Genomic DNA, 24,688 nt, shown 5'->3' on the forward strand with positions numbered 1-24,688 from the left:
TTGTTCCTATTTATGCAGACGTGCTTTTGTTTTGACATTGGAATTGTGTTCAAAATTGAAACTGGTCGGACGTGTTTTGAGTTAAGCCTCCCCCCACCTGGCATGTTTTGCGACATAATTGGACGGACCCTGCTGGGCAATAATCAAAACAGCTCCGTACCAAATCACAACTTCAAACCCACCCCTGCTCCGTAGCTCTTTTCTATTCACCCTCCCTTCCAAGCTGCTTTTAATTGACTCTGGCCGGAAGGCTAACGCCGCTAAGTAATTATTTCCTGTCACTTCAAAGAGAAACAATATCATGCTGAATGCTTTGAATACACGAGGAAGAGTTTTGAGAACTTATGAATTTTGAGAACGTGATTTTTGACCTATAGACATTCCCCCCCCCCCCCCCCAGTTTTGTCCTTTTAACAAATTGCAAAAGTTCATCTGTGTACAACTTATCTAGTCATTTTCAAATGTAACTACTTATAATGCGCATATCCTGATGATATCAATTCTTAATGAAAGGAACACGTTCTTTTCAATGTTCGCTTTTCAATGTTCGCCTATGTTTGCAGAAAACTTATCCGAAAATTCAGGAGGTATAAATGCTAGAAAAGTCTTTGTTGAAATCGTCACGGTTGTTAATGCACTCGCTCTAGTTGAAAAAGTGGAACGCACATGATTTAGGATTTTTCCGTTTGCGCCCCGCACACCAAGTACATTATGCTCTCACCAGCTACAGAGATGGCACGAACGCTTGGGGTGAAAAAACGGGATACCACAAAGAATATGAACCCACTAAGAGGTGGAGGGGCAGAAATGGAAAAGATTGAGGATTTATATTTTAATGATTTTTAGATCTTCACAATGCGTGGTGGTTCGAAGGGTACATCTAACAATGCGGAGTCATTTGACCTTGCCTGTGGACAGAGGAGTGACATTGGAGATGCAGTGTCATGTGTCCAGAACATAGTGGCTGGACAGTGCAGACCAGGCTGCTCAAGAATGAACTTTTGCTCATCATTTAATAATCAGTTAGCACTTTTACATTTTCACAGAACTAATGAGCAGGTGTAATTTACAACTCGAATTAAGGGTTTGAAATCAAGAATGAACTGTAAGCAGGCAGATTCAACCCAGATTAAGTCCGTGAATTAAATTTTTATAAGATGAAAAACTTTCAGTGTCTCTAATGTATCGTTTTTAGAGCTTCTCGGCATGAGAGTGAATGACTTTTTGTCATCTTTTTGTCGATTTAAAAAAGTTAGTAATGTCCGAAGTTAAAATTTAGATGGTTATCCAAATCCTGGTTATTGACTCTCAGAATGCAAAGTTTCATCTTAGGATGTGACAAAATTGTCGGTTAATTTCACTGCCGTTTTGTGGAATTAATTTGGCATGATTCTATGAAAATTTACCCAATGCCAAAATGCACAATGTGGAAAAAGACCCAATGCCATAATACCCAATATCATAACCCAATTTATGCCCTTTGAGCTTTTCGATCAATAGGAGGAGCTCAAATTAGCTTTTGATATAGAAGCAGGTTTTTATCATGCTTAAGTGAACAATTTGATCTCATATTTGGCTGTGATAGTTTCATATCAAGCCCCACGCGCTGCTGAGGCATGGCCAAATGAAATAGTCTTACAATTAAAACTTGTTTGTTTTTTTTTGGTATTTTGGCTCATTGGGAATTTTGGCATTGGGTGTTTTGTCGTGACACCGGTATGACCCTAAATGGACTGTAAGAAATAGGTTATTCAGCTGGTGTTTCAAATGTTTAGACCCGAATCTACTTTCCGAAGATGTACAGACGAAGCAGACCAAGCAGCCAGCAGTCTATACAAGATCTGGTCTCGCAATAACAAAATAATGTTCGCCCATTTGGAGGAAGAGGAAGGGAGCAGTGGGAAAAGTGACAAGAACAAAGGGGGGTTTGATTCAGATGGTGCTGGTATGGGAGTTGAGATCGCATTGAAGGACATCTCGAATTGTGAACCTCTCGTGTTCAAAGCTGCGGCTTGTGCCTTGACGATAAAGCCATGCTCTAGAACGCACACGTCTAAACTATGTCGGTAAGTAGCGTCCCGATTTTGGTGCACTTATTTTTTTGGCTATGAAAACCCTTATATTGGTTAAAGTCTATTACAATTGCTTTTTCAATTTTTGTTAGCATTGCAGTTTTTTTAATTCAGACTTCAAAGTAGAGATATATACTTTGTAAAATTATACTTCGTGATATATACTTCGTGAAGGTGATGTATGTAGGGGGGATGGGATGTCAGGCAAAAGCTCTGCTAGGCAAACACAATTTTGTGGCCATTAGGCAAAAATTTTCAAGTTTTGCGGACCTTAGGCAAATAACTAATTAACACAGTTAAAACAGGACTTCAAAATCCACTTAGCGCTGTATAGTACTCAAGCGTTCCTAAAAATTGCTTCTACACGATGATAGCTTACAAAAATAAAGTCGCAATTTATTAAAGTATTGAGTAATTGCAGCATTTCAGTTTAGGTCCATCCAGCATTTATGGCAACATCTTTCTCGACGTTTCCTATATGGCTCCGAACTATTTAAATAAAGCAGTGTACGGAATGAAGTGAAACTTTTATAATCTCCACTCTTTCCTCGTATTATTGCCAAATTCTTTTGCCCGAAGTTTACGTAGGGGTGTATAAGTGATGTAATAGGTTAAACAACTATTGTACATTTTACCTGTGCTTTGTGTAATTATTTTTGTGTAAAGATGATTCTTAGGGACTTTTGAGTACCGTATAGCATCTAATGGGTTTTGAAGTAAGGTCTTCAAGTGTTTTAATTGGTTCAAAAAATTAGTTCAAAATTTTTGCCTAATGGCTTCAAAAACTCTGTTCACCTAATTGAGTTTTCGCCTAATATCCTACGCCCCTTGTATATTGTTTCCAAAGAAATGATGAACAAAATAACCACTCTTTTTGCGCCGTTCCTCGAGTTTTTCACCGAAACACCTCTTTCAGACGTCATTTCAGACTCCCGGGACTTGCTGTTTATTCAAACATGGGGACACACAACAAAAATCTGAAGAAAGTCTTTGCGATAAAATTTTAATTCTATGTGAATTGTTTAATTTATAAGCCCGAGAAAGGTCAAATGCTAAAACAATCTAGTTTTTCAAATTTCATCTTCTGTTTGCTCTAGTATTTAACCATTCTCGGGCTGATAAATTAAACAATTCACATAGAATTCAAATTTAATCGCATAGACTTTCTTCAGTCTTCAGATTTTTGTAGTGTGTCGCCTTGTTTGAATAAACAGCAAGTCGTGGGAGTCTGAAATGACGTCTGAGAAAGGTGTTTCGGTAAAAAAAACTTGAGGAACGGCGCAAAAGGGGAAGTGATTTTTTGTTCATATCTTCTTTAAAAACAGTATACACGGGGCGGAGGATTTTAGGCGAACACTCGATTAGGCGAACAGGATTTTTAAAGCCATTAGGCAAAAATTTTGAACTAAATTTTTAAACCAATTAAGACACTTAAATACCTTACTTCAAAATCCACATGACGCTATAAGGTACTCAAAAGTCCCTAAGAATCATCATTACATAAAAATAATCATACAGAGCACAGGTAAAATACAAAGCACACGAATTTTCTCATTTTTTTGTTTCGTTGAATTTCGTTTTATCTTTTTTTAACTGATGAAACCTACAAACCTCCCGCTACTATTCATTTATGTGTTTTTCAACTGATTTGCGGTAAAATCATTTTAAAGTTTGCGTAGAATTTAAAAATGCATGAATATCAAAAAGACCTGTTTTTAATTTCGAAGAATTTAATAAATATGAACCCATGCAAAAGTGACCAATTGAAACAATTTTTATCAGTAAATAGGAACTGTTTTTTTTTTCTATAAAAAACTGCTCTGATAAACTGAAAAAAAACGCGCTGCGATTTTCTTCCCCCAGATTATAAAACGCGTGAAAAAAACAGTTTCCTCTCAGCACTGGAGTTGGTTCAACACACCGATTAGATCGTTTAATACTTAATCAAACTTTTTAATTGCCACAAAGAAACTTCATTCCATGTTTCTAATGTCAATAGAAGCCACATTTCACTGAAAATGTAATATGATATCATTTGTAATTGTGATGGTGTTCGATTGCTCAAATGTCAACTGTCTCTTCCAGATCAGACTGTATCCGGCTGCTGAGCAAGTGTGGCAACTTCTCCAAGGCAGGCAACGCAGTCCAGAGCTGTGACATGTTGCTAGGGGTGGGCATGTTTGGCTCATCATCCAGAAAGTATGGCACATCCACCGGAAACAGTCTGGAAGACGAGACAGATTGCGTGTCTATATACGGACTGAGTGGTGAGATAAGCAACATGTTTACACTTAGCAACATTTTTGTTCAGACCCGCTTTAGTGGAGGAAGAGCTATATAATCAAATGGGTTTTTTGTTCAGGCAATTTTCGCCGGTTGATATAATTATCGTAGAGAGTTGTGAGTAGTATCATTAGAAAGCCCAATCAGCGTAGAATATGGAATTAAAAAGATTTTTTTGAATTTCATTTTTTACAGGGAGTTATCGATATTTGAAGTTTCGTGAACATTCTGCCGAATTACGTTGCTTTCGCTCAACTGCTTCGCTAAAATTGTGTGAATAGTAGACGATATTCTGCTGTTTTAATTCACTTTTTCCGTATTTTTGAACAAATTTCCGTCAATTTTGCTGAAAAATTTGTTAAAATTGTAAACGGTAGCGCCCACTTTCTTTAAATTTGCGGGAAGTAGACACCTAAAAACTGCGGACGTATTTTTCATATGCTCAAACAAGGACCTAGTTGTACTCCAGCTGGCTTTAAGAGTCTTCTGGAATTTTAATTTGCCATTTTTTTTTGCAAATTTTGACTCGATAATCACACAAAATGCATTATTTGTTTTTGATATAACGAAAATTTCGTTAAAAAATTGATCTAATGCGCAATCATTTGAACAATAGAGTGTTTTTAGACGCCCAGCTTTATCAGGGCTTCTCTTGATCTCACCATGGATCCTCACAATAAGATTTTATTGGGACGCAGCTTTTCAAAATATTTCGCATTTACACTTTTTCATGTTAATTTAATATACTATTTAAAAAATAATGAGGTTCAACGGTCATATATTATGGTTTCAGAGTTAAGCTGTTTGAGTTTCAGAGTTTCTATATAGTTTTTACCAAATAATTTCGTAAAATTTTTTGGACTTACGTTTTGCTTTTTGTTTGCTATTCTTTGTAAAGTCCAATGATTTTGTCTCGCCAATCAAAGATACAATTGGCTTCTTTAGGAGTTTGAAGTGAACCTAGACAATGTTTTTAGTCGTTATCTAATGTCTCATGATTTCGAATATATATAATTAAAAATGTCGGTGAATTTTTGAACGTTGCCACTATGTGATCGTATTTGGCTCATTTTCCGGCGTAGTCTCAATAAAAAGAGGCCAAAAGCAATTTCCAGTGACTTATAAATTAATGTCTGTAACAGTTTTATATTTAAATAATGGTTTCTTGGTTTTGATGCCACGAGTCTTTAAAAATGAATTATGAGCATATTTGCGCAATTTTATAGGTTCATTTGGTTTCCTTGTCGAATTATCACTTTTTTGACAGGTTAAATTGATGGGATGCTTAGTTGGATAAATGCAGAGTGTTGGAAGAAGGTGCAATTAAATATGATTGTTTTTGTTGAATAGTGTATGCTTTTATGTGCTTAGACACAATTCTCTCGCAAAATTCCATTTTTAAAATTGTTGCTTGTTTCTTTCTTTTTTCATGGTATACCACTTACAGCTGATAATGAAAGGTCTCAATTGCTTTCCAAAGACATATAATTGAACCTATAGAACTATTGCACTTTATAGCTGTAAGGTTTAACGACTTTCACATGAAAATTTAAAAAAAATGAAAGAATTTTTAACTCCTTTTTGATCTCATTTTGGTCATCATGTATCTCGACCTCATTAACAAGAAGTCTCAAATCGCTGCTGGTTATATGTCTTGACTGATGGCTTCGGCCATTTAATTTCATTTGAAATTTTCGAAATTTCGTTACTCTTTATTTCTTGGATTTCCATTGTGATATAATTTAATCTTTATAAGGGTATTTTTTTCATCCATTTGTTTCTCGGCTTTCTTGCTACAAGATTTCATAAAAATTCGTGGTTTTTATATATTTGTACTTTTTGATGTATTTTTGTTTTCTTTCTAATTAACTTCATTAGTAGGTCCCATTGGCTTTGAAAAATTGCGCAATTGGACATTTATAATGCACTTTGTGACAAACTTAAAGTTTTAACGACTTCATTGCCGTTATCGCGCGGGGTTTAATTGAACTTTTTAATGTTGCCGGTATTTGTCCTTCTTTTTTTAGTCGTATGACGTACACTGGATGATGACAGGTCTCAATTGCTCCCTATGGAGATATAAATGCTTTCATTTATAAACTAAGGATTTTAATTGCTTTGAAATTAATTGTTTTCAAAAGTAGAAACTTTTGTGAACTTCGCCTCTTCTTGCTCTTTGTGGTCAACCTGTTACCCAGTCGCATTGAGGACAGGTACCTTATCTTTTCAAATGGAGCTTGGGTTAATTTTCTTGTTTAGGTTTTATCTGATGCGAGTTTGATCTGGTTATTATTTTTCAAATATAAACATCAAGTTTCGTCGAAATTATTGTTTGTTATTTGATTTTTATGGTTGTCTTTTCTTGTAGTCCTATTAACAACAAGTTTCATCCGCTTTCTCGCGTGGCATTACTGTATTCTATCATTGGTTTATTTAACGATATGCATGTTTTTGAATATTTTTCTCTTCATCATTTGGTAGCCAATTAATTCCAGAATGTGGATGAGCGGGGTCGGAAGTTCATCGGCCCTCTAACTTGGCTTTATTTTAGTTCATTAGTGGTTTGTTGCAAGGTATGTATGTTTTTGAAAGTTTTCTATCTCTTCATCATTTGGTAGCCAATTAAGTCAAGAATGTGGATGATTGGGGTCTGAAGTTCATGGGGCCTCTTAGTTGGCATTATTTTATTTCATTAGTGGTTTGTTGAAAGATGTATGTTTTTGAACGTTTTCTATCTCTTCATCATTTGGTAGCCAATTAAGTCAAGAAGGTGGATGAGGGGGGTCGGTGAATTTTTGAACGTTGCCACTATGTGATCGTATTTGGCTCATTTTCCGGCGTAGTCTCAATAAAAAGAGGCCAAAAGCAATTTCCAGTGACTTATAAATTAATGTCTGTAACAGTTTTATATTTAAATAATGGTTTCTTGGTTTTGATGCCACGAGTCTTTAAAAATGAATTATGAGCATATTTGCGCAATTTTATAGGTTCATTTGGTTTCCTTGTCGAATTATCACTTTATTGACAGGTTAAATTGATGGGATGCTTAGTTGGATAAATGCAGAGCGTTGGAAGAAGGTGCAATTAAATATGATTGTTTTTGTTGAATAGTGTATGCTTTTATGTGCTTAGACACAATTCTCTCGCAAAATTCCATTTTTAAAATTGTTGCTTGTTTCTTTCTTTTTTCATGGTATACCACTTACAGCTGATAATGAAAGGTCTCAATTGCTTTCCAAAGACATATAATTGAACCTATAGAACTATTGCACTTTATAGCTGTAAGGTTTAACGACTTTCACATGAAAATTTAAAAGAAATGAAAGAATTTTTAACTCCTTTTTGATCTCATTTTGGTCATCATGTATCTCGACCTCATTAACAAGAAGTCTCAAATCGCTGCTGGTTATATGTCTTGACTGATGGCTTCGGCCATTTAATTTCATTTGAAATTTTCGAAATTTCGTTACTCTTTATTTCTTGGATTTCCATTTTGATATAATTTAATCTTTATAAGGGTATTTGTTTCATCCATTTGTTTCTCGGCTTTCTTGCTACAAGATTTCATAAAAATTCGTGGTTTTTATATATTTGTACTTTTTGATGTATTTTTGTTTTCTTTCTAATTAACTTCATTGGTAGGTCCCATTGGCTTTGAAAAATTGCGCAATTGGACATTTATAATGCACTTTGTGACAAACTTAAAGTTTTAACGACTTCATTGCCGTTATCGCGCGGGGTTTAATTGAACTTTTTAATGTTGCCGGTATATGTCCTTCTTTTTTTAGTCGTATGACGTACACTGGATGATGACAGGTCTCAATTGCTCCCTATGGAGATATAAATGCTTTCATTTATAAACTAAGGATTTTAATTGCTTTGAAATTAATTGTTTTCAAAAGTAGAAACTTTTGTGAACTTCGCCTCTTCTTGCTCTTTGTGGTCAACCTGTTACCCAGTCGCATTGAGGACAGGTACCTTATCTTTTCAAATGGAGCTTGGGTTAATTTTCTTGTTTAGGTTTTATCTGATGCGAGTTTGATCTGGTTATTATTTTTCAATTATAAACATCAAGTTTCGTCGCAATTATTGTTTGTTATTTGATTTTTATGGTTGTCTTTTCTTGTAGTCCTATTAACAACAAGTTTCATCCGCTTTCTAGCGTGGCATTACTGTATTCTATCAATGGTTTATTTAACGATATGCATGTTTTTGAATATTTTTCTCTTCATCATTTGGTAGCCAATTAATTCCAGAATGTGGATGAGCGGGGTCGGAAGTTCATCGGCCCTCTAACTTGGCTTTATTTTAGTTCATTAGTGGTTTGTTGCAAGGTATGTATGTTTTTGAAAGTTTTCTATCTCTTCATCATTTGGTAGCCAATTAAGTCAAGAATGTGGATGATTGGGGTCTGAAGTTCATGGGGCCTCTTAACTTGGCATTATTTTATTTCATTAGTGGTTTGTTGAAAGATGTATGTTTTTGAACGTTTTCTATCTCTTCATCATTTGGTAGCCAATTAAGTCAAGAAGGTGGATGAGGGGGGTCGGAAGTTCATCGGGCCTCGAACTTGTCATTATTCTATTTCATTAATGGTTTGTTGAAAGATATGTATGTTTTTAAATGTTTTCTATCTCTTCCTCATTTGGTAGCCAATTAAGTCAAGAAAGTGGATGAGCGGGGTCGGAACATTATGTGCGAACGCACATTATTGAGCCTTCTTGTTTGCAAATTAAAATTTGAATCCAATATCTAAAAGTTTTAGTTTTTAATATTTGTAAAAAAAAATACTTAATTCCCGGAAAAGTTTTACGGTTTTGGTTTATCAATTTAAATTTTGCAGCTTTTTTTGTTCACAAAATGATCAAAAATGATTTTCTTTAAGCACCAACAAAGCTTTTTCTTTATTGTTAGTAAGGCCAAAAATTGCATCGCAAATCACAGCAGTTTTATACTGCACTAGTTTTTACCACCGTGTAATGAAAAACTTATTTGTGCCCTTTGAACTCTGGGTGCTGTTTATTGTGATGGATGTTATTTTCCTATTATTTTTACGCAAATTACTTTTTGCATTACCAGGTATAGTTATTTGGATGCTCGATATTGATTGAAATGCCGTTGTTTTTTAACAAGTAAATTACTTATAACCAGATGGTTAAAAGAATATTTACATTTTTTTGCAAATCAGGGCGTTGTTTGATATCATATTATCGAGTGTCACGTTTTGCAAACTTTGTCTCTTTGATCATGTGAATTATTGAAAAATTCTCTTTCGTTATTTTATCCATTTGGTTTCAATTTTTTATTCCATTTGAATTTTTTAGCCGCAAATTTACATTGCCGAGTCAGAAACAAACGTTGAGTGTGCAAGATCTTGCAAGATTAACTTTGTCTCGCATGGTCTTGCAAGATTGACTTTTCTTCTTCGAGAATCTTGCAAGATTAACTTTAGTTTTCGAGTAGGGTTGTGAATAAAAACCTAATATTTCACTCGAAGCAATAAAAGTGTGAAGTGTGCGTTTTTGTAAATTGACCAGCACACCCATTTTGCATATTGTTCAAAATGGCGACTGTACTTTTCGAACGCGCTTCTGTTTTGTCTGGCGAAACCATGTCAAATCTTTTATCGCAGTTCCGCATCTTTCTCACCCCGGTACTAGAAATCAATCTGGGCAATTTTTCAGTTGAATGTGCCAGCTGTGGTAATTGAATGTCTGGACCCCGCTAGGAAGGACAGGTTCAAAGTATCTCGAACCAGCGGCACCATTTCAAATTTCAAACTTTTCAAATTTGATTTACACAACCAACAGCTGTTCGTGAAGTCAACAGAATACAAATTTGTGCTTTGTTCACATTTGGAAAGTGATCTTGTGTAAATTGTTATTTTGCCCGGAAGTCTAAAGTGAAAGTTGCCAGACATACGGACATGTTGTACGTTGCCCGGGGAACCCTATTTTGTAAACTAACGTCTATTTTGCTTACTTGTTCTTTTTATAGCCCGGAGAAAGAAAAAGTTATTTCGCTCATAAAACGACAAATTAATCTTTTCATTCAAGTGCAGTCATTCGTAAACTGTCTAAAGCGTTTTCTGTCTTTTAAGATCTATCAAGGTAGTTGTCTGACGGTTTTGACAATCTATCAAGATAACATTTCCTCACCTGTTTTTGACAAAGTAATCTTCGGTTTCAAAATTGATACTTTTATTGCTCAAATGGCGTCTCCTTTTTATTTTTTAAAATTGAATTGACAAAAAGTTTTCTCTATTCATTGTTTACTTTTTAACTTAAATATTCAAATTGGTTGTTGAAAGCTTATAATCAGGCTTCCCACGATCGTGCTTGGAAACGATTTGACTACATTTTTTACTTATTCTGAGATGAAGTTGTGATCGTCATAATGGCTTCACGAGTTTCAAAATGACCCCAAATAACCAGTTTGATGGTTCCCTTTACTACAGTGAAAGCGAGATGCAATTTGTAATTCTTCGAAGTTTTTTATGGCTGTTATTCGCCTTTGTCTGTATTATGCTGTGTGCCTTTTTCATCACTGGGGTTATCTATCTACTCATTAAATGCTTGGACCCAAACAGCGCTGTTTTTGACAATGAATCTCGCAGATTAGAGATTTCGAACCCGGGTTGTGAAAGCGAAGACAATAAAATTGATGATGTTGATACAAGTTGTCATCATCATTCGGTGAAGAAGCCTAAAAGAGAACACCCGGTTATCTGCAAGTATGGAATTGTGAATCGGTACTCTTTCGTGTCCGATTCAAGACCTTTGCAGGAACTCAGATTTATTGAAGAGTTCTGTTGACAACATTGAGATCTAGACGGTTGTCATACCAGCTACATGTAAATTTGTTTCTTCCTATTTGGAACTGTTATTAACCTTTCCCCCGTTATATTTTGGCACTCAATTAAAATTTTTTAAATCTTCATAATTGTGGTAGGTATGCATTGTAATGGATATTGACACCTGTTATTAAATGCTCTCCAACGAAGTGTGAAGCAATTATTGTCAACGTGTTGGTCTTTACTACTCGAAGAGGCGTATTGGCGCATTCTACAAGGTTTTTTAACGGAAGCATGTTTGTTCATGACTTGAATTTTGACTTCAATGATGTGAAAGGCTCTCTATTTACATTCTGCCAGAATTCTGTCAAAATTCGGTAATTGGTTCAGTCAAAATATTTGGAAGATGGATAAAAATAAAGATCACTAAAAACAGAAATCACTAAAAACAGAAATCACTAAAAACAGAAATCACTAAAAGCAGAATTCACTAAAAACAGAAATCACTAAACATAGAAGTCACGATATGTTGAACCTTTGGTTCTTTCAGAAACACAAGGCAGTCAGTCCAGTTCTTACGGATCCTCGTCATCCCTCTCAACCAGCAGTTCTTCATCCGGCAGTGCCAGCAGTGAAGTGTCCTACCCCTGTTCCAGTAGCAACCTCTGCAGGGACTCACAGCTGGAGGTGTGTGAATTAACCAGACCCAGTTTGCACTCTGTACCCTCAACACACGCCAGGACGGGGTCTGGCAGTCGATACTCGTCGGGACCAGGGACGTCTACGGTTCAGAGCAAATGTACAAAAGGTGAAGATATATCATTTTTAGTTTCTTTTGCAATTTTGAAATATTGGCTCTTTAAAAATTACTGGTGTTAACATCCCGGAATCAACGTGCAGAGGTATCTATAAATCTAACACCGGAATTAAAAAATGAAGAAAAAGATTCATTCAACCACTCAGAGTACGAATAGTTTTCATTTTATCAGTTTAATCAAACTTGGGGTTCGGGTCAGCTGGCATTTGAGCATTTTCTTGGTTCATATTCTAGAGGCAAGAAGAAACATTTGAGCAGATGACCATCTTGATTACAAAAATTCTCTAACGTTAGATTTGGGGTCAAAGGAAAAATATTGATTTAATTGCAACTTCTTTAGGATTTTTGAAGGATAGACATTTAATTGTTCCTTAGAGAGTGTTTTTAGGGCCCACCGTTCAAAAGTGACAGGAAATTTTAAAGCTAGAAAAATTCAAAGTTCTATCTTTAATTTGGGATAAAGTTTAAAAAGTTTAAAATTTGGGATAAATCTCCGGAATACTTGAGATCTGGAATGGAGTTAGTGAAAGAGTTGAACAATGGAAATGATCAAGTGTGAGTTTGAATGAATTTCAGGATGTGCAATGCAAGACTGGGAGATGATCCACATGAAGGCACTTCCGGGTGACATTGTGATCTCAACGAGAGATGGTCTGGCAAATGCATGTGTGGCCTGCAGGTGTGTCCAGCACATAGACCCCTCCAAGACATCCTTCTACTGTGACCTCTTTCCCAGACAACTCCTCAAAGCCAACTGCTCTTTTGAACTGCGCAAGTTCTGTCCTAAATCCACCAAGGCAGACAATCCGAATGTGATCAGAATTGGACAAGATAGCTCAAGTAAGCTTAAACTCGTTAGTTGCTCAGATCCAATGATGAGAACCGCTTGACTTAAAATCATTAGACAACGCGGGTTTAAGATGGATCCGCGCGATCATCGCTTTTGCTGTATTTTTGCCGTGCGCCCGCCCTAAGCCTCTTCGAAATTGCTCACTCTGTTTGTGGTGGTGGTCGTCGTTGTGTTGGTGGGGGGGGGGGGGGGGGTGTTGGATGCAATCACCTTAGGTGTTGAAGAATTTGTTCGTTTAAGAAAGTACCGTTTCAAATTTACCAATCACATCTCGAGAAACGCTCTATTTTTTTCAACTTATGTAAGTTGTCGGCTAGATGCTCTTTTTGCTGGTTGTCGGCTAAGATCGAGCTCGGTCAATACGGCGATCATCCGTTTGAATCTAAAAAAGCGAAAGTTTGCTTCAGTGTCTCAAGATGATTCAATGATAGGTGAGAGATCCTACCGCTCCTCAAGTGGCGATCCCCCCACAGACTATATGGCCGAGTGCAATCTGTGTTCGTGTCTGGACGGGAAGGCATTCTGCACCAAAAGACTCTGTCTCTCTGACTACGTGCTGGAGAATGACGACACTACAAAGATGAACAAGTATGGACTGGAGTTCACTGGCATGCCTGACAATGCAGACGACGAGTATCTGGCTACTTGTGCTCTGAATGGCAGGACTTACCCTAATGACCAGGTATGATTCATGACCAGATTTGTTCTAATGACCAGGTGTGTTGTTTCCAGTTGTCCCAAGCTGTTTTTCGTTCATTTCAAAAGGAACCGCTAAATCTGAAAGACATTCACTCATTCGCGTTTCTTGAATGTTTTGCGGAACAGTCGACAAAGTTACAATAAAACATGACATGACATTTATGGTTTTTACCCGAGTTATGAATGATAGTTGTTTGTAATTATAACCAATAAAATAAATACGTGGGTGATTTATCAGAAAAAAATTGGGTGATTTACCAGAAAAAAATTGGGTGATTTATCAGAAAAAAATTAGGTGATTTATCAGAAAAAAATTAGGTGATTTATCAGGAAAAAAACTGGGTGATTTATCAGAAAAAAATTGGGTGATTTATCAGAAAAAAAATTGGGTGATTTATCAGAAAAAAATTGGGTGATTTATCAGAAAAAAATTGGGTGATTTATCAGAAAAAAATTAGGTGATTTATCAGGAAAAAATTAGGTGATTTATCAGGAAAAAAGTGGGTGATTGTCGAATTGAACCTGAGAATTCAGCAAAACGCTTTCATTTATGCCATTTTAATTTCCGATCAATAAATAGATTTTATCTAACCTTTTCGTTTCTGTGTTTAAATTTTTGTTGAGGTGCGTATCGAACAAATATATGATCGATCTGGCTATATTATTAATATTCACTCATTTCATGCATAATGTGTAGGTTGCAGAGGCCCTGGGAATTAGTCCAGGAAGCTACCAGTTGGGAATGTGTGAACTGAGGAAAAGGTGCTGGATGTCTAGTTGTCCATTCGGGTACAAGTGTGTCACCAACAGAGAAGTCTGTCTGTCCAAAACACACGAGTGCATACAACACAGGTAAACAACAACAACAACAACAACAATTTAAACAGTTACACGACTTAATTTACATCTACGTGACTTCTGTGTCCGTTAATATGGACAGTTGAGTTATTGTACATATTTTTGTCATGTACATTTGTAAATTAGGTTCATTAGAGTACTGCTTTTGGACAAGTTTGATTAAGACTTCATAATTCGGAATTAGGAGTTAGATAGATATTGTGATTGTAACCGAATCAACAAAGTAAACATCGCCTTTTTAATAATAATTGAGCTCGTTTTTTGTAAGCTTATCACAACTGCACGAGTTTCAATGACTGGTTAAAACCACAATAATTGAAGCAGATTCATTGAATCACGAATTTCATTAAAAAATGACACCCATAACTCTACTATCCATAAAAACAGCAATATAACTCACTTTGGAATGTTTGATTGTTTGTGTTTACAGGTGTGTGAAGGAGGACGACTGTTTACAACACGTGTGTGACGAAGACGGGAGGACACACGCATCTAGATGTGACACTGACCTTCCAATCACAACCAATGGCAGGAGGGCAGAGATCGCATACCCTGGAAGGTACTCGCCCCTTCCCCTTCCTTCTCCCCCCTCCCCCCTTTACATACAACACCACACTATCTTGTACAAGTTTGCTGGCTCTTAACTTGGTCTATGCGTTAAAGTTTTCACCTTCTCAGTGCTGGTCGCGGCTAAAACATGTTAATTTGGCGTTTTTTGAAACTCGGGTCTGAATTACTCTAAGAGATTGGCAAATATTCGGGAAAGGGAACAAAACAAGCTTTTGAATGCCGATGAAATCTAATCAGTTGTCTAAATTTCTATCGTCAGTATGTTACGACAGCAGCATGGGGGAGAATTTTGAAAATATTGGTTTTAAAGATTGGGTTAAACCAAAATAAATTCCAGCGAAATCTTGGTTAGAAGTTTTTGATATTTCGGGAAACGAGATGTTTTAGGTTTAGTTTGTATACCAATCTGATCGAATGAAAGATATTCTGAAGTGTGTTTATCACATTTAGAGTTAGCATTTGAGTGTGTGTGTTGTAGGTGTGACCAGAAGTGTGAAATGAAGAAGGTGTGTGGTACTAATGGACACACTTACTCCTCAGCCTGTGCTGCTCATCAAGACAGGGTATTAGTCGACTACCCTGGCAAGTGTCGAGACTTCGCCATACAGTTATGTTAGTTACCTTTCACCCCCTATTTCTACCCCAGTCCAGACCGGATAGTTAGCTTGCAAGATCTTGCAAAAAGGGTTATCTTGCAAGATCTTGCAAAAAGGGTTATCTTGCAAGATCTTGCAAAAAGGGGTTATCTTGCAAGATCTTGCAAAAAGGGTTATCTTGCAAGATCTTGCAAAAAGGGTTATCTTGCAAGATCTTGCAAAAAGGGGTTATCTTGCAAGATCTTGCAAAAAGGGTTATCTTGCAAGATCTTGCAAGATCTTGCAAAAAGGGGTTATCTTGCAAGATCTTGCAAAAAGGGTTAGCTTGCAAGATCTTGCAAAAAGGGTTAGCTTGCAAGATGAATGGTTCTTGAAAGATTTTTTCTGAAGACGAGGGCTATCTTGCAAGATAAGCATTCGATTTCGACTGGGGTACATGAATAAAATTCATTGTCCATTAAGTCGATTGATAAAGTTCATTCTATGAACTTACGTCTGTCACTTGTTCTATCTTTTTTGTCAACTTTGAAGCAAATTTTTAACTCCCCTTTAATTGGGTGAGTTAAAAAGAGACAGTTATTGAAAAAATTTGCTCTCTGATTGGGTTAAAAAAATAATTTAGTGGTCACTATGTAAAACAACAGCTTTTGCAGAAACAATCAGAAAGGATATTATTTGAAAACGACAACTGAGAAACAAAATCTAAACTCCAGAGGGAGCTGAAGATCTGAAACAACAACAACAACGACAATGTGAATTTGAACAACAACACTTTTTTAGCTGACAAGGAGCCCCGGGAGTGTTACAAGATAGAGAACACCTGTTCGGCTCTGCCCAGTTTCTGCAGAGGAGTGCATGCATTTGGGGTGTGCTGTCCTATTTGTGGTGCCGTGGCCAGACTGATTGTGGTTCCTGATCTGGTAGATATGGTCCATCTCACACTAGTGGGTAATGTCAGCCACAACCCAGCTGATCAGTACACCGTGAGGGATGTGGTACTAGCTGTCAGACAACAAATAACCTTGGTAAGTGACACCCCCCGCACCATCTCACATATGCTGTTCGAATCATCCGAGATGTAGCATGAATTTGAGAAAACTTCCCGATTTCATATGAGACATGAGTGAAAGCGTTTTCTCAGATTTTCGTGTTTGTTGACGCTGATTATTAGAGGATGAATATGAAAGTGATATGTTTCATTTTTGCCGCGTGAACAAAGTTTTTGTTTTCGTACCAATGTGTGATCAAACTAGCCGGTTTTTTTTAAAGTTTTTTATAGCTGCGAAGCTGTAAGCTGAGCGAAGCTATATTGCGGTGCTCTTGGTTTTTTACAATTCAAAGAATTTGAATTGTATTGGGGCGCTGTCTTTTTTTTAAGATCTGTTCACACATTTTCATGATTTTTGAAGTCAAATTGGAGTGGTGATTTTGGTCACGCCGAAACAGGAAATGGAGCGAAAAAGCGAGTGGTTTTGCGGCGTGAAATTTTTTCGCTCTAAATTTAAAGTAGAGTGAGGAAACGGTGTTTGAACAAAAATTCGCTTTCTCGCTAGTGGTTTTTTGTTCACATGCGGCAATTTCACTTTGATTTTTACTGTTTTTTCGATTTTTTGGATCGGATTTTTTTCTAAATGGTTTTCCCAATCCATTCATAGTCCGTTCTAGGTCTAGTTTTCTGTTTAGTCAATGAAAATTCTTTGAATTGTACGTCAGGACTTGTCCTGCTATGTTTTTTTGTTTCGTCGTCTGACGCCTTTTTTTCGTTTTACATTTGTTCACACAGCAAAGCTGAAAAGTCAAATTTTCTGATTGACTTCTTCCTCTCACTAACGGCATTTGCGCGCGTGACGTCATTTCTCGCTCGCTTTAGCAAAAGTTTTTAGGTTATTTGCGTGATTAAATTTTGATCATACGTGACTTACCTCACTCAATAAAATGACTTTTGCACTTTAAAACTTAAGTTTAATTTGAATTTGTTTAAGGTCAAAGAAACTCATTTGTGCAGTTAAGGTCCCTAATAAGAGGCTTCTGCGGAAGAATTTTAACAAGCTTTATTAATTTATCGCTGAATAATGTTTTTTACCTAGTTTTTAGAGCGGCGTCGATTTTTTTTCAATTTGGATCTGAATCTGTTTCTATCTCTATTATACGGCACGCAGGTCTATTCTTTCGCAGCTATTCCGGCAATCTGCCGGCTATGTTCACTGATTGCATACTAAAATCTGGGAAGGTAATTAGTTATTATTGTTCCGACCCCACTTGTGGGGGGGGAGGAACTATATACTCAAATGGGTTTTTTTGTTCCGTGAATTTTGGCCGACCGATATATTCACCGTAGAGAAATGTGCATGGTATCATTAAAAAGCTCGTCCAGCGTAGAATTCGAAATTAAAAAGATTTTTTTGAATTCCGTTTTTTTCGAGGAGTTATCGAGGTTTAAGGTTTCATGTGAACACTGGATATTTGGTTCACTTTTGTTCACTTTTACCGTAATTTTCGTTCGAATTATCGTTTTTTCTACGAAAAATTTAATTCGAAACTAGATTTCACGCCAAAAAATATATCAATTTTAGGTTTTTAATAGACGAAAGGAGATAATAAAGACTAGTTCTAGTCTTAGAGGGAAGTTTAATATATAAGAAAAATTCGAATTAGGTTTGGGAGCTCTTTTTTAGAAAATTTGGCAATTTTGTTTTTTCAAGTCACCTAGAGACTACTAGACACTTTTAATATCAAAGTTCCGTTAATGCAAAGCTCTTTTAACGATCAAATGAAGCCTAATGAACAAAAAATTTGTTTCAAAGGGATCGCTCATGTTTTTTTTTTTGGATTCGTATCTCAAACTTTGTAATTTCAAATGAAATTTTGATTCATTTTTTGAGGTTCTACTAAAGTTTTATAATCCTATGGCTTAAACTTGTTGACTAAAGGTGCAATAGATTTGCTGATGAGTATTAAGTGAACCTATCTAGTGCTGTGAGTGGACAGCTAATGGCTGTTAAGACTTTGAAAATAATTTTTCGAACTTTTTTTTAAAATTAGAAAATCATAAACTTATTTTTGTGAACTGTAAGTTCATCTCAGTATAAACAGGATTGAACTCCTTCATACCACTGCAACATAAGTTAATCTCATTGAAGGCTTTATCAAATTTTTCAAATTTCAAAGATTTCAAATTTTTTTAAATTTTTTTTGGACATTTCGTTTTATTGGTTCATTTTGAAATCTTTTCACGTCGTCCTAATATTGATGGATACATCCTCCTTTAGTGAAGACGTCCAAAGGATTATAGATAAAACTTTCTGAGAGAAAAATATGGTTTAAATGGCTTCAACACTTTCTTCCATTTTTCTAAAGAAATTTTGGTTTTTGCCTGTATTTGTTTTTTTTCATAGTCATAAGACATATTGTGATGTCTTATTGATTACCTAGGCATGATAAACATCCTTATATTCACATCGTGGCATTTTTTTCTACATCAACAACAATTTATCTAGTTAGCGGTTTTGTCTTCTAACTATTGTTTTTTTTTTACTTCGGTGCATGAGTTTTCATAACTTTTATAAATTTTGGAGTTTTTTTTAGTAATTTTGGTTCCTTTTGAAATCGTTTTACATTATCCTAATATTGATAGCTCCCATTGGCTTAGTGAAGACGTTTAATGGATCGTTGAAAAAGTTTTCAGAGAAAAAAGCTTATGGTTTAAATAGCTTCGACACTTTCTTCTCTCAATTTTCTACCGAACTTTTGGATTTTGCCTGTTTTTGTTGTTGTTTTCATAGTCAATGACTTGTTGTAACGTCTTATTGATAAATTTTGAATTACAAACATCCTAGTCGTCACATCATCTAGGCATAATTTAGCGTATTAAATGCCTTCAAACTTCAGTTTTTTTTGTTCTTTTCGTCAACTTATTCTCGTCATTGAGAAGTCCACTCCAATTCCTTGAATTTCAAAAAACAACTTGTCTACTAATATTATGTCGTAACTGATGTTTTTTTTGGTGGACATTATGCGTTTTCATAAAAAAATTTTGTGAGTGGTGTATTTGTGTTTCTTTTTTTTTCTCTTCTTTTAGCTTATTCAGGTAATAACAGATCCCAATGATTTTCAAATGTGGCCCAAATGAACGAACCTCTTTTCTCTTTCAGTATAATTTTAGCTGACTGAGTTTAAATGTAAACTGAAATAAAAATAAATAAAATTCAGATAATAGCTAATGATTTTAATGGCTTCAATAATTTATGTTATTGTTCGTAATCTTTTGAGATTTTCTGCGTCTTTGTGTAAATTGTTCATTTTTTTCTGCGTATTTAGTTTATTCCTATGGTTTAGTCTCAGCAAAGACAGGTCCCATTAGTTTCATATTGACTTTTTAGTAAATTTATCAAGAATTATTTTGTTAAAAAGCTAAAGATTTTTTTAGACTTTTGAAATTATTTGGTTTAAGAAATGTTGATTGATCTTTGACTTTAACCTCATTTTTTTTTCTCTGTGTCAACTTTTTACCTAATCTCATTATGAAAAACATACATCTGCTGTATAGTTAGCAAAAACTAAATTTGTGGAGTTAAGGTTTTATCTGATTGCATTTTGACGTTGTTACTAGGTGCTTTTAAAATTATATATTTGGTTTCTGCCGTGAAAATTTTGTTTTTGCGTATTTTGTTGTTTGCTGTATTCTCTCGTAGTCTTTTTATTGGTAGATCGCGCTGTAATGAGAAATGGCATTATGTAATTCAATTTGTAGTTAGGTTTTGTAGCTTTTTTTTAAAATTCAAACATCTATTTTTGTTATCTCTTCATTTGGTTGACAATTAAGTCAAAAATGTAGATGTGCTCGGGTCGGAACATCATGTGCGAACGCACATTAACGAGCCGCCTTGTATACTGTTATAATTTATATTCATATTCCATATTCTAACGGAGGGAGGGAGGGAGAGGGGGGCAGTTCGCATGTTAGCATCAAACTTAGCTGTCGCGGTTTTTAATTTGCATGACTAAAATTGAGACATTTATTAGAGATGAGTCATTTTTTATAGCCATCAAAGTAATAATTTGATTTGATTTGCAATCATTGTATTCAACATATCAGAATATAGGGATATAGACAGTAGTAATGTATTATGTTAACAGGGTTTCCATTTCAAATTGCAAACTTGCAAAAACAATTTCTTGTAACAAGTTAATGAGGTTAAAAAATTGGGATATTTTTCGTTTGTGCCCCCCACCCCTCCTACACACACACGCAGTACGTTCCCCCCACCCCCCCTCAGTTACGGAGCGCATACCATTCCAAAGTAAATCGTTATGTAAGAAAATGGCACGTGGGTCGGGGGGGGGGGGGGGGGGGTGTAAATAATATGTACCCACTAAGCTGGAGAAGGGGGGAACAAGCGGAAAAGTTATAATGAACATAGTGATGAGCTTTGTAACACCCTTTATTAATAATATGAGTGACTTCATTTTGGTTGCAGCCGCAGTGTGACGTCTATGGGCACCTGTCCCTGGACGATTCAGTCACCCTTCTGTTCACTGTGCCCGTACAGAGTCCAAGCCCCACTCAGGTGCAGGCCTGCATCCTAGAATCAAAACGCATCATATCCCTAGTCGCCAATAGAGACATCACCCTCATCAGCAACATACACCTGTTCCCAATCGTAGGAGCAGACCTCGAACACTCTTTCGTCAAGTTCACAGCCTTCGCCACCCCAGCCATACCCACGCCTAATCACACTCTAATCAGCCTCCTGTTGCTCACTTTGTTCACGTGGAGATACTACTTGTTCACAAACTCATTCTCACTTTCCTCCTGTGCTCTGATGACGTCACAAGTAATGACAAGTAGCAGTATTAGAGCAGGCACAATCGCAAGATAACCTCCACTCTCTTTTGAGAGAGATGGTCATCTGTAACTTAAAATTATACAAATTCAACCCAATCTCAACGCACTTTGTTCACTCACTCTTCCGATGGCAATACTCCTCAAGCAGACACCATTTTAGCACATAATTTCCAGCTGCACGACAAAAATCTGAAAGGAGCGTAACCAGCATCTGAATGGGACAGTGGAGGGGGGGGGGGGGGGGGGGTTTGCAACATATCGGTCTAATTTGCCCTCTTGAGTTCGGAAGAATGAGTGAATGATGGTATTTGAGATATATAAAATATGAACAGGGTCTTTTAGACTATCTCCCCTTTCGTTTCTTTTTTAGTACCAAAGAGGCTATTTTTGTTTTTATACTGCAGTTGAATGCATTATTCTTCCCTTCATTTTGACATTAAACTTTTGCAATAAATTCACATTGAAATTTGTATTGTTACATTCGAATCAAATTTGTGTTGCTGTCTTTTTCTCATTTCTATCTTATTTGTCTATTTTTATAGCGCAATTCAATTCAATTCATAGCTGATCAATAGAGATTATCATCAGTGTTATAGTTGTTATTCTTACTATCACTATTACAAGTCGTTAAGAGCAATGTTAGAGGCTAGTATAGAAGGTATCTGAACAAATTGAAAAAAAAAATTAAAAAAATACCCAAAAAATCCTAAAAACTATCGCCCTTCTCAACTTGCTCTTCGATATTTGTCAGACAAATATTTGAACAATATTTTTGAACTAATTGTTTTGCAGAAGTTGATTTTCAATACTTTACCGTTAATAATTAGTGTGTTCAAGAAATATTTGTCTGAACCATAGTTGCACTTCAAAATGACCCAAATGGGAAACTGCTGTTGTGGAGTCTCAACCTTTTTAATTCGATGATTTTTAGGGGGAAAAGAAATAGGAAAGCATTGGAGAACCTTTCTATTTTGATTAATTGTAGCAACACCTAACATTAAAGCAAAATTTAAAAAAATGATCTAGATTTGGAATGTTCTAGAATTGGAATGTTCTAGAATTGGAATGTTCTAGAATTGGAATGTTCTAGAATTGGAATGTTCTAGAATTGGAATGTTCTAGAATTGGAATGTTCCAGAATTAGGATGTTATAGAGGTCGTAAAAAGTATAGTCAATGAGGCGAACCAATAGAGAGCAATTGAGAATGAGACTAAACAACAGGAGTTGCGATAAGATTTCTCAATTCTACCAATTGTGGGAAATATTTTGAGTTAGGTTTGTTTACTTGTTTTCTCATTTTGAGTTAATGAATTAGATAATTACCCGATTGGGCTCTAGTCAAATCCTATTTCACACTTACCTGTTGAGTGTTTTTCGTTTTAGTTGATCAATCAATGAATCAGTCAAAATGTTGTTGTTAAATTGCCCATTTCGACACAATTGGTGCTTCCTTATTTTTCTCTTTCTCTATTCTCTCAACCTAACAAAATCAAACAACCAACAAATGATTTAGAAATGCTTCTTTTTTCAAGTTCGAGGGCAAATTATGAAAATAATTGAGAAACGTCGAAACCAACTACAGTAAAAAGGTTTCAGTGAATTAGCCGGAAAAGTAACCCCAGCTGTTTGTGTAAATGCAGAAAGCCTCCAAGGACAGGACGCCCGCAGAAAAAAACCCACAAACAAACGAACGGGTAAACACTCCCTGTTAAAAAGCTGTAGCTTGAATTTTGTTGAGTTTGAAAACAATTGAACGCAATCGCTTACAAGTTTATTATTGAAACAAACTATTCATTTTACTCTGTCATTCTCATTTTCCTTAACCATGTGCTTCCCACTCTTTTGCCACACAAAAATTAAAAGAATTTATGTACTTAGAGACAAATTTCTACTCGAGGTCTGAGAACGCAACAGTGGTAATACTAATCTTCAACAAAATTTTTTCACATCAAAAAATGATACTAATCCTCTCAAGTATCTAGTTTGAGGTGATCCGAATGAAAAACTAGAAGCGTTTAGCACGAACACAGCAAAAAAATTAATACTTTTAAGCTCGTCAGCAATTTTAGAGCAATGTATGCGTAACCTCAGCTAAAGAAGAAGTTGAACGCACGTTAAGAAGTTAGATTTTCAGGATAAAAAAGGGGTTCGTGTTAAAATGACGGCTCAGTTTTCTCGTGTTGCAAACTATTGCTCTTCTGGCATCTGGTTTATTCGGCCATTTCAAGTACCGTGGAGGAACTCTGATGGATCAGTTTGAAACTTCCTTCTTTTCATGTTACGGGGCTAGCCCCGTAGGTTATTTGTAGTAGAAAATTGCCTTTCCACGATATGCTCTTAGTTCTAAAAGCATTAAATGAAAAAAGCGTAAAAACAGTTCTAAAAGCATAGGAGTGAGATAAGAGGTGGAAACATCAATTTTGCAGAGTATGGGCGGGTCTCGAACTGTCTTAGCTTTGTTCTATGAATTGTAACAGCGGGCTGCACTAAATGGTCTTGGAAATGAATTTCTTTTCAATTGTCTTCTGAAACTGCTATTAGACATTCGAAATATCTGCGGTTGGAGAAAAGGTAACGATAATTGACGGATTCGAACCGACGCATTTAAAAGGTTAGTGAAAAGGCTGCGCTAGTATTTATCAGGACAGAATCCACCATTTTTGTTAATAAAAGAAACAGGTTGCGTTTAGGTTCTATAATAACTATTCCTAATGCAGAATGTAGAAATCAATGTTGCTTGAGAGTGATAGCAGGGATGTTGGATGTTTTAAAATCGACAGATAAGTAGCAATAACATTTCATCAAAAAAGAAAAAAAGTTTCAATTCGAAAGTAAAGATAGCAAATTTATTAAAAGTTATAAAAAAAGGGATAAAAAGTTTAGGCTGACCTTAACCATAACACCACAATCAAAGCAGCCCGAAGTAACTAGAAGATTGACCGGCTAAGCCGGAAGAAACGAATGACTGAAACACAGCTGGATAAATGAAGAGTGTTCTATCAGGCCTCGCATTGAATAGGCGAGCAGCTGGGCATATATTTTTGAACCTCGTTAATGAACAGAGAGGCTGCTTGAATTTGACAAATGATGGAAGGAAAAAACGAAATAAATGAAGCTGAGTTGAGGGTTGCAGTGTATCCACTAGGTGTTGAAATGAATTTTTGTATTAAACCACTGGTCTGTTTCGCTCTAAAATTAAAGTTGATAATGAAAAAATAGTCACAAAGAAACAAATTTTTTGGTCAAACTATGAATCAAAATGTAATGGTTTAAACTTTGTTAATTTCTTGTGCCAGACTCAACT

At 35.9% G+C, this 24,688-nt stretch overlaps 1 protein-coding gene across 9 annotated transcripts in view; it reads left to right on the top strand.

Moving 5' to 3' along the window:
- The window catches only part of LOC142351519 (reversion-inducing cysteine-rich protein with Kazal motifs-like), a 106,824-nt gene extending 85,281 nt beyond the window's left edge, over positions 1–21,543 (top strand). For 8 of the 9 annotated variants that reach the window (XM_075403581.1, XM_075403585.1, XM_075403584.1 and 5 more), the window contains 11 exons: positions 847–1,022; positions 1,776–2,066; positions 4,158–4,339; positions 11,699–11,956; positions 12,542–12,805; positions 13,223–13,497; positions 14,212–14,366; positions 14,803–14,931; positions 15,421–15,554; positions 16,319–16,563; positions 21,016–21,543. In XM_075403581.1, coding sequence (XP_075259696.1) covers positions 847–1,022; positions 1,776–2,066; positions 4,158–4,339; positions 11,699–11,956; positions 12,542–12,805; positions 13,223–13,497; positions 14,212–14,366; positions 14,803–14,931; positions 15,421–15,554; positions 16,319–16,563; positions 21,016–21,417 — 2,511 coding nt within the window. In that variant the 3' untranslated portion in view covers positions 21,418–21,543. The remainder of the gene's footprint in view (positions 1–846; positions 1,023–1,775; positions 2,067–4,157; positions 4,340–11,698; positions 11,957–12,541; positions 12,806–13,222; positions 13,498–14,211; positions 14,367–14,802; positions 14,932–15,420; positions 15,555–16,318; positions 16,564–21,015) is intronic. The other variant, XM_075403587.1, reaches the window with a different exon arrangement.
- Positions 21,544–24,688: the final 3,145 nt, after the last annotated feature.

The sequence above is a fragment of the Convolutriloba macropyga genome, chromosome 13 (genome assembly GCF_964194025.1).
Source record: "Convolutriloba macropyga chromosome 13, txConMacr16.3, whole genome shotgun sequence".
Taxonomy (NCBI): domain Eukaryota; kingdom Metazoa; phylum Xenacoelomorpha; order Acoela; family Convolutidae; genus Convolutriloba; species Convolutriloba macropyga.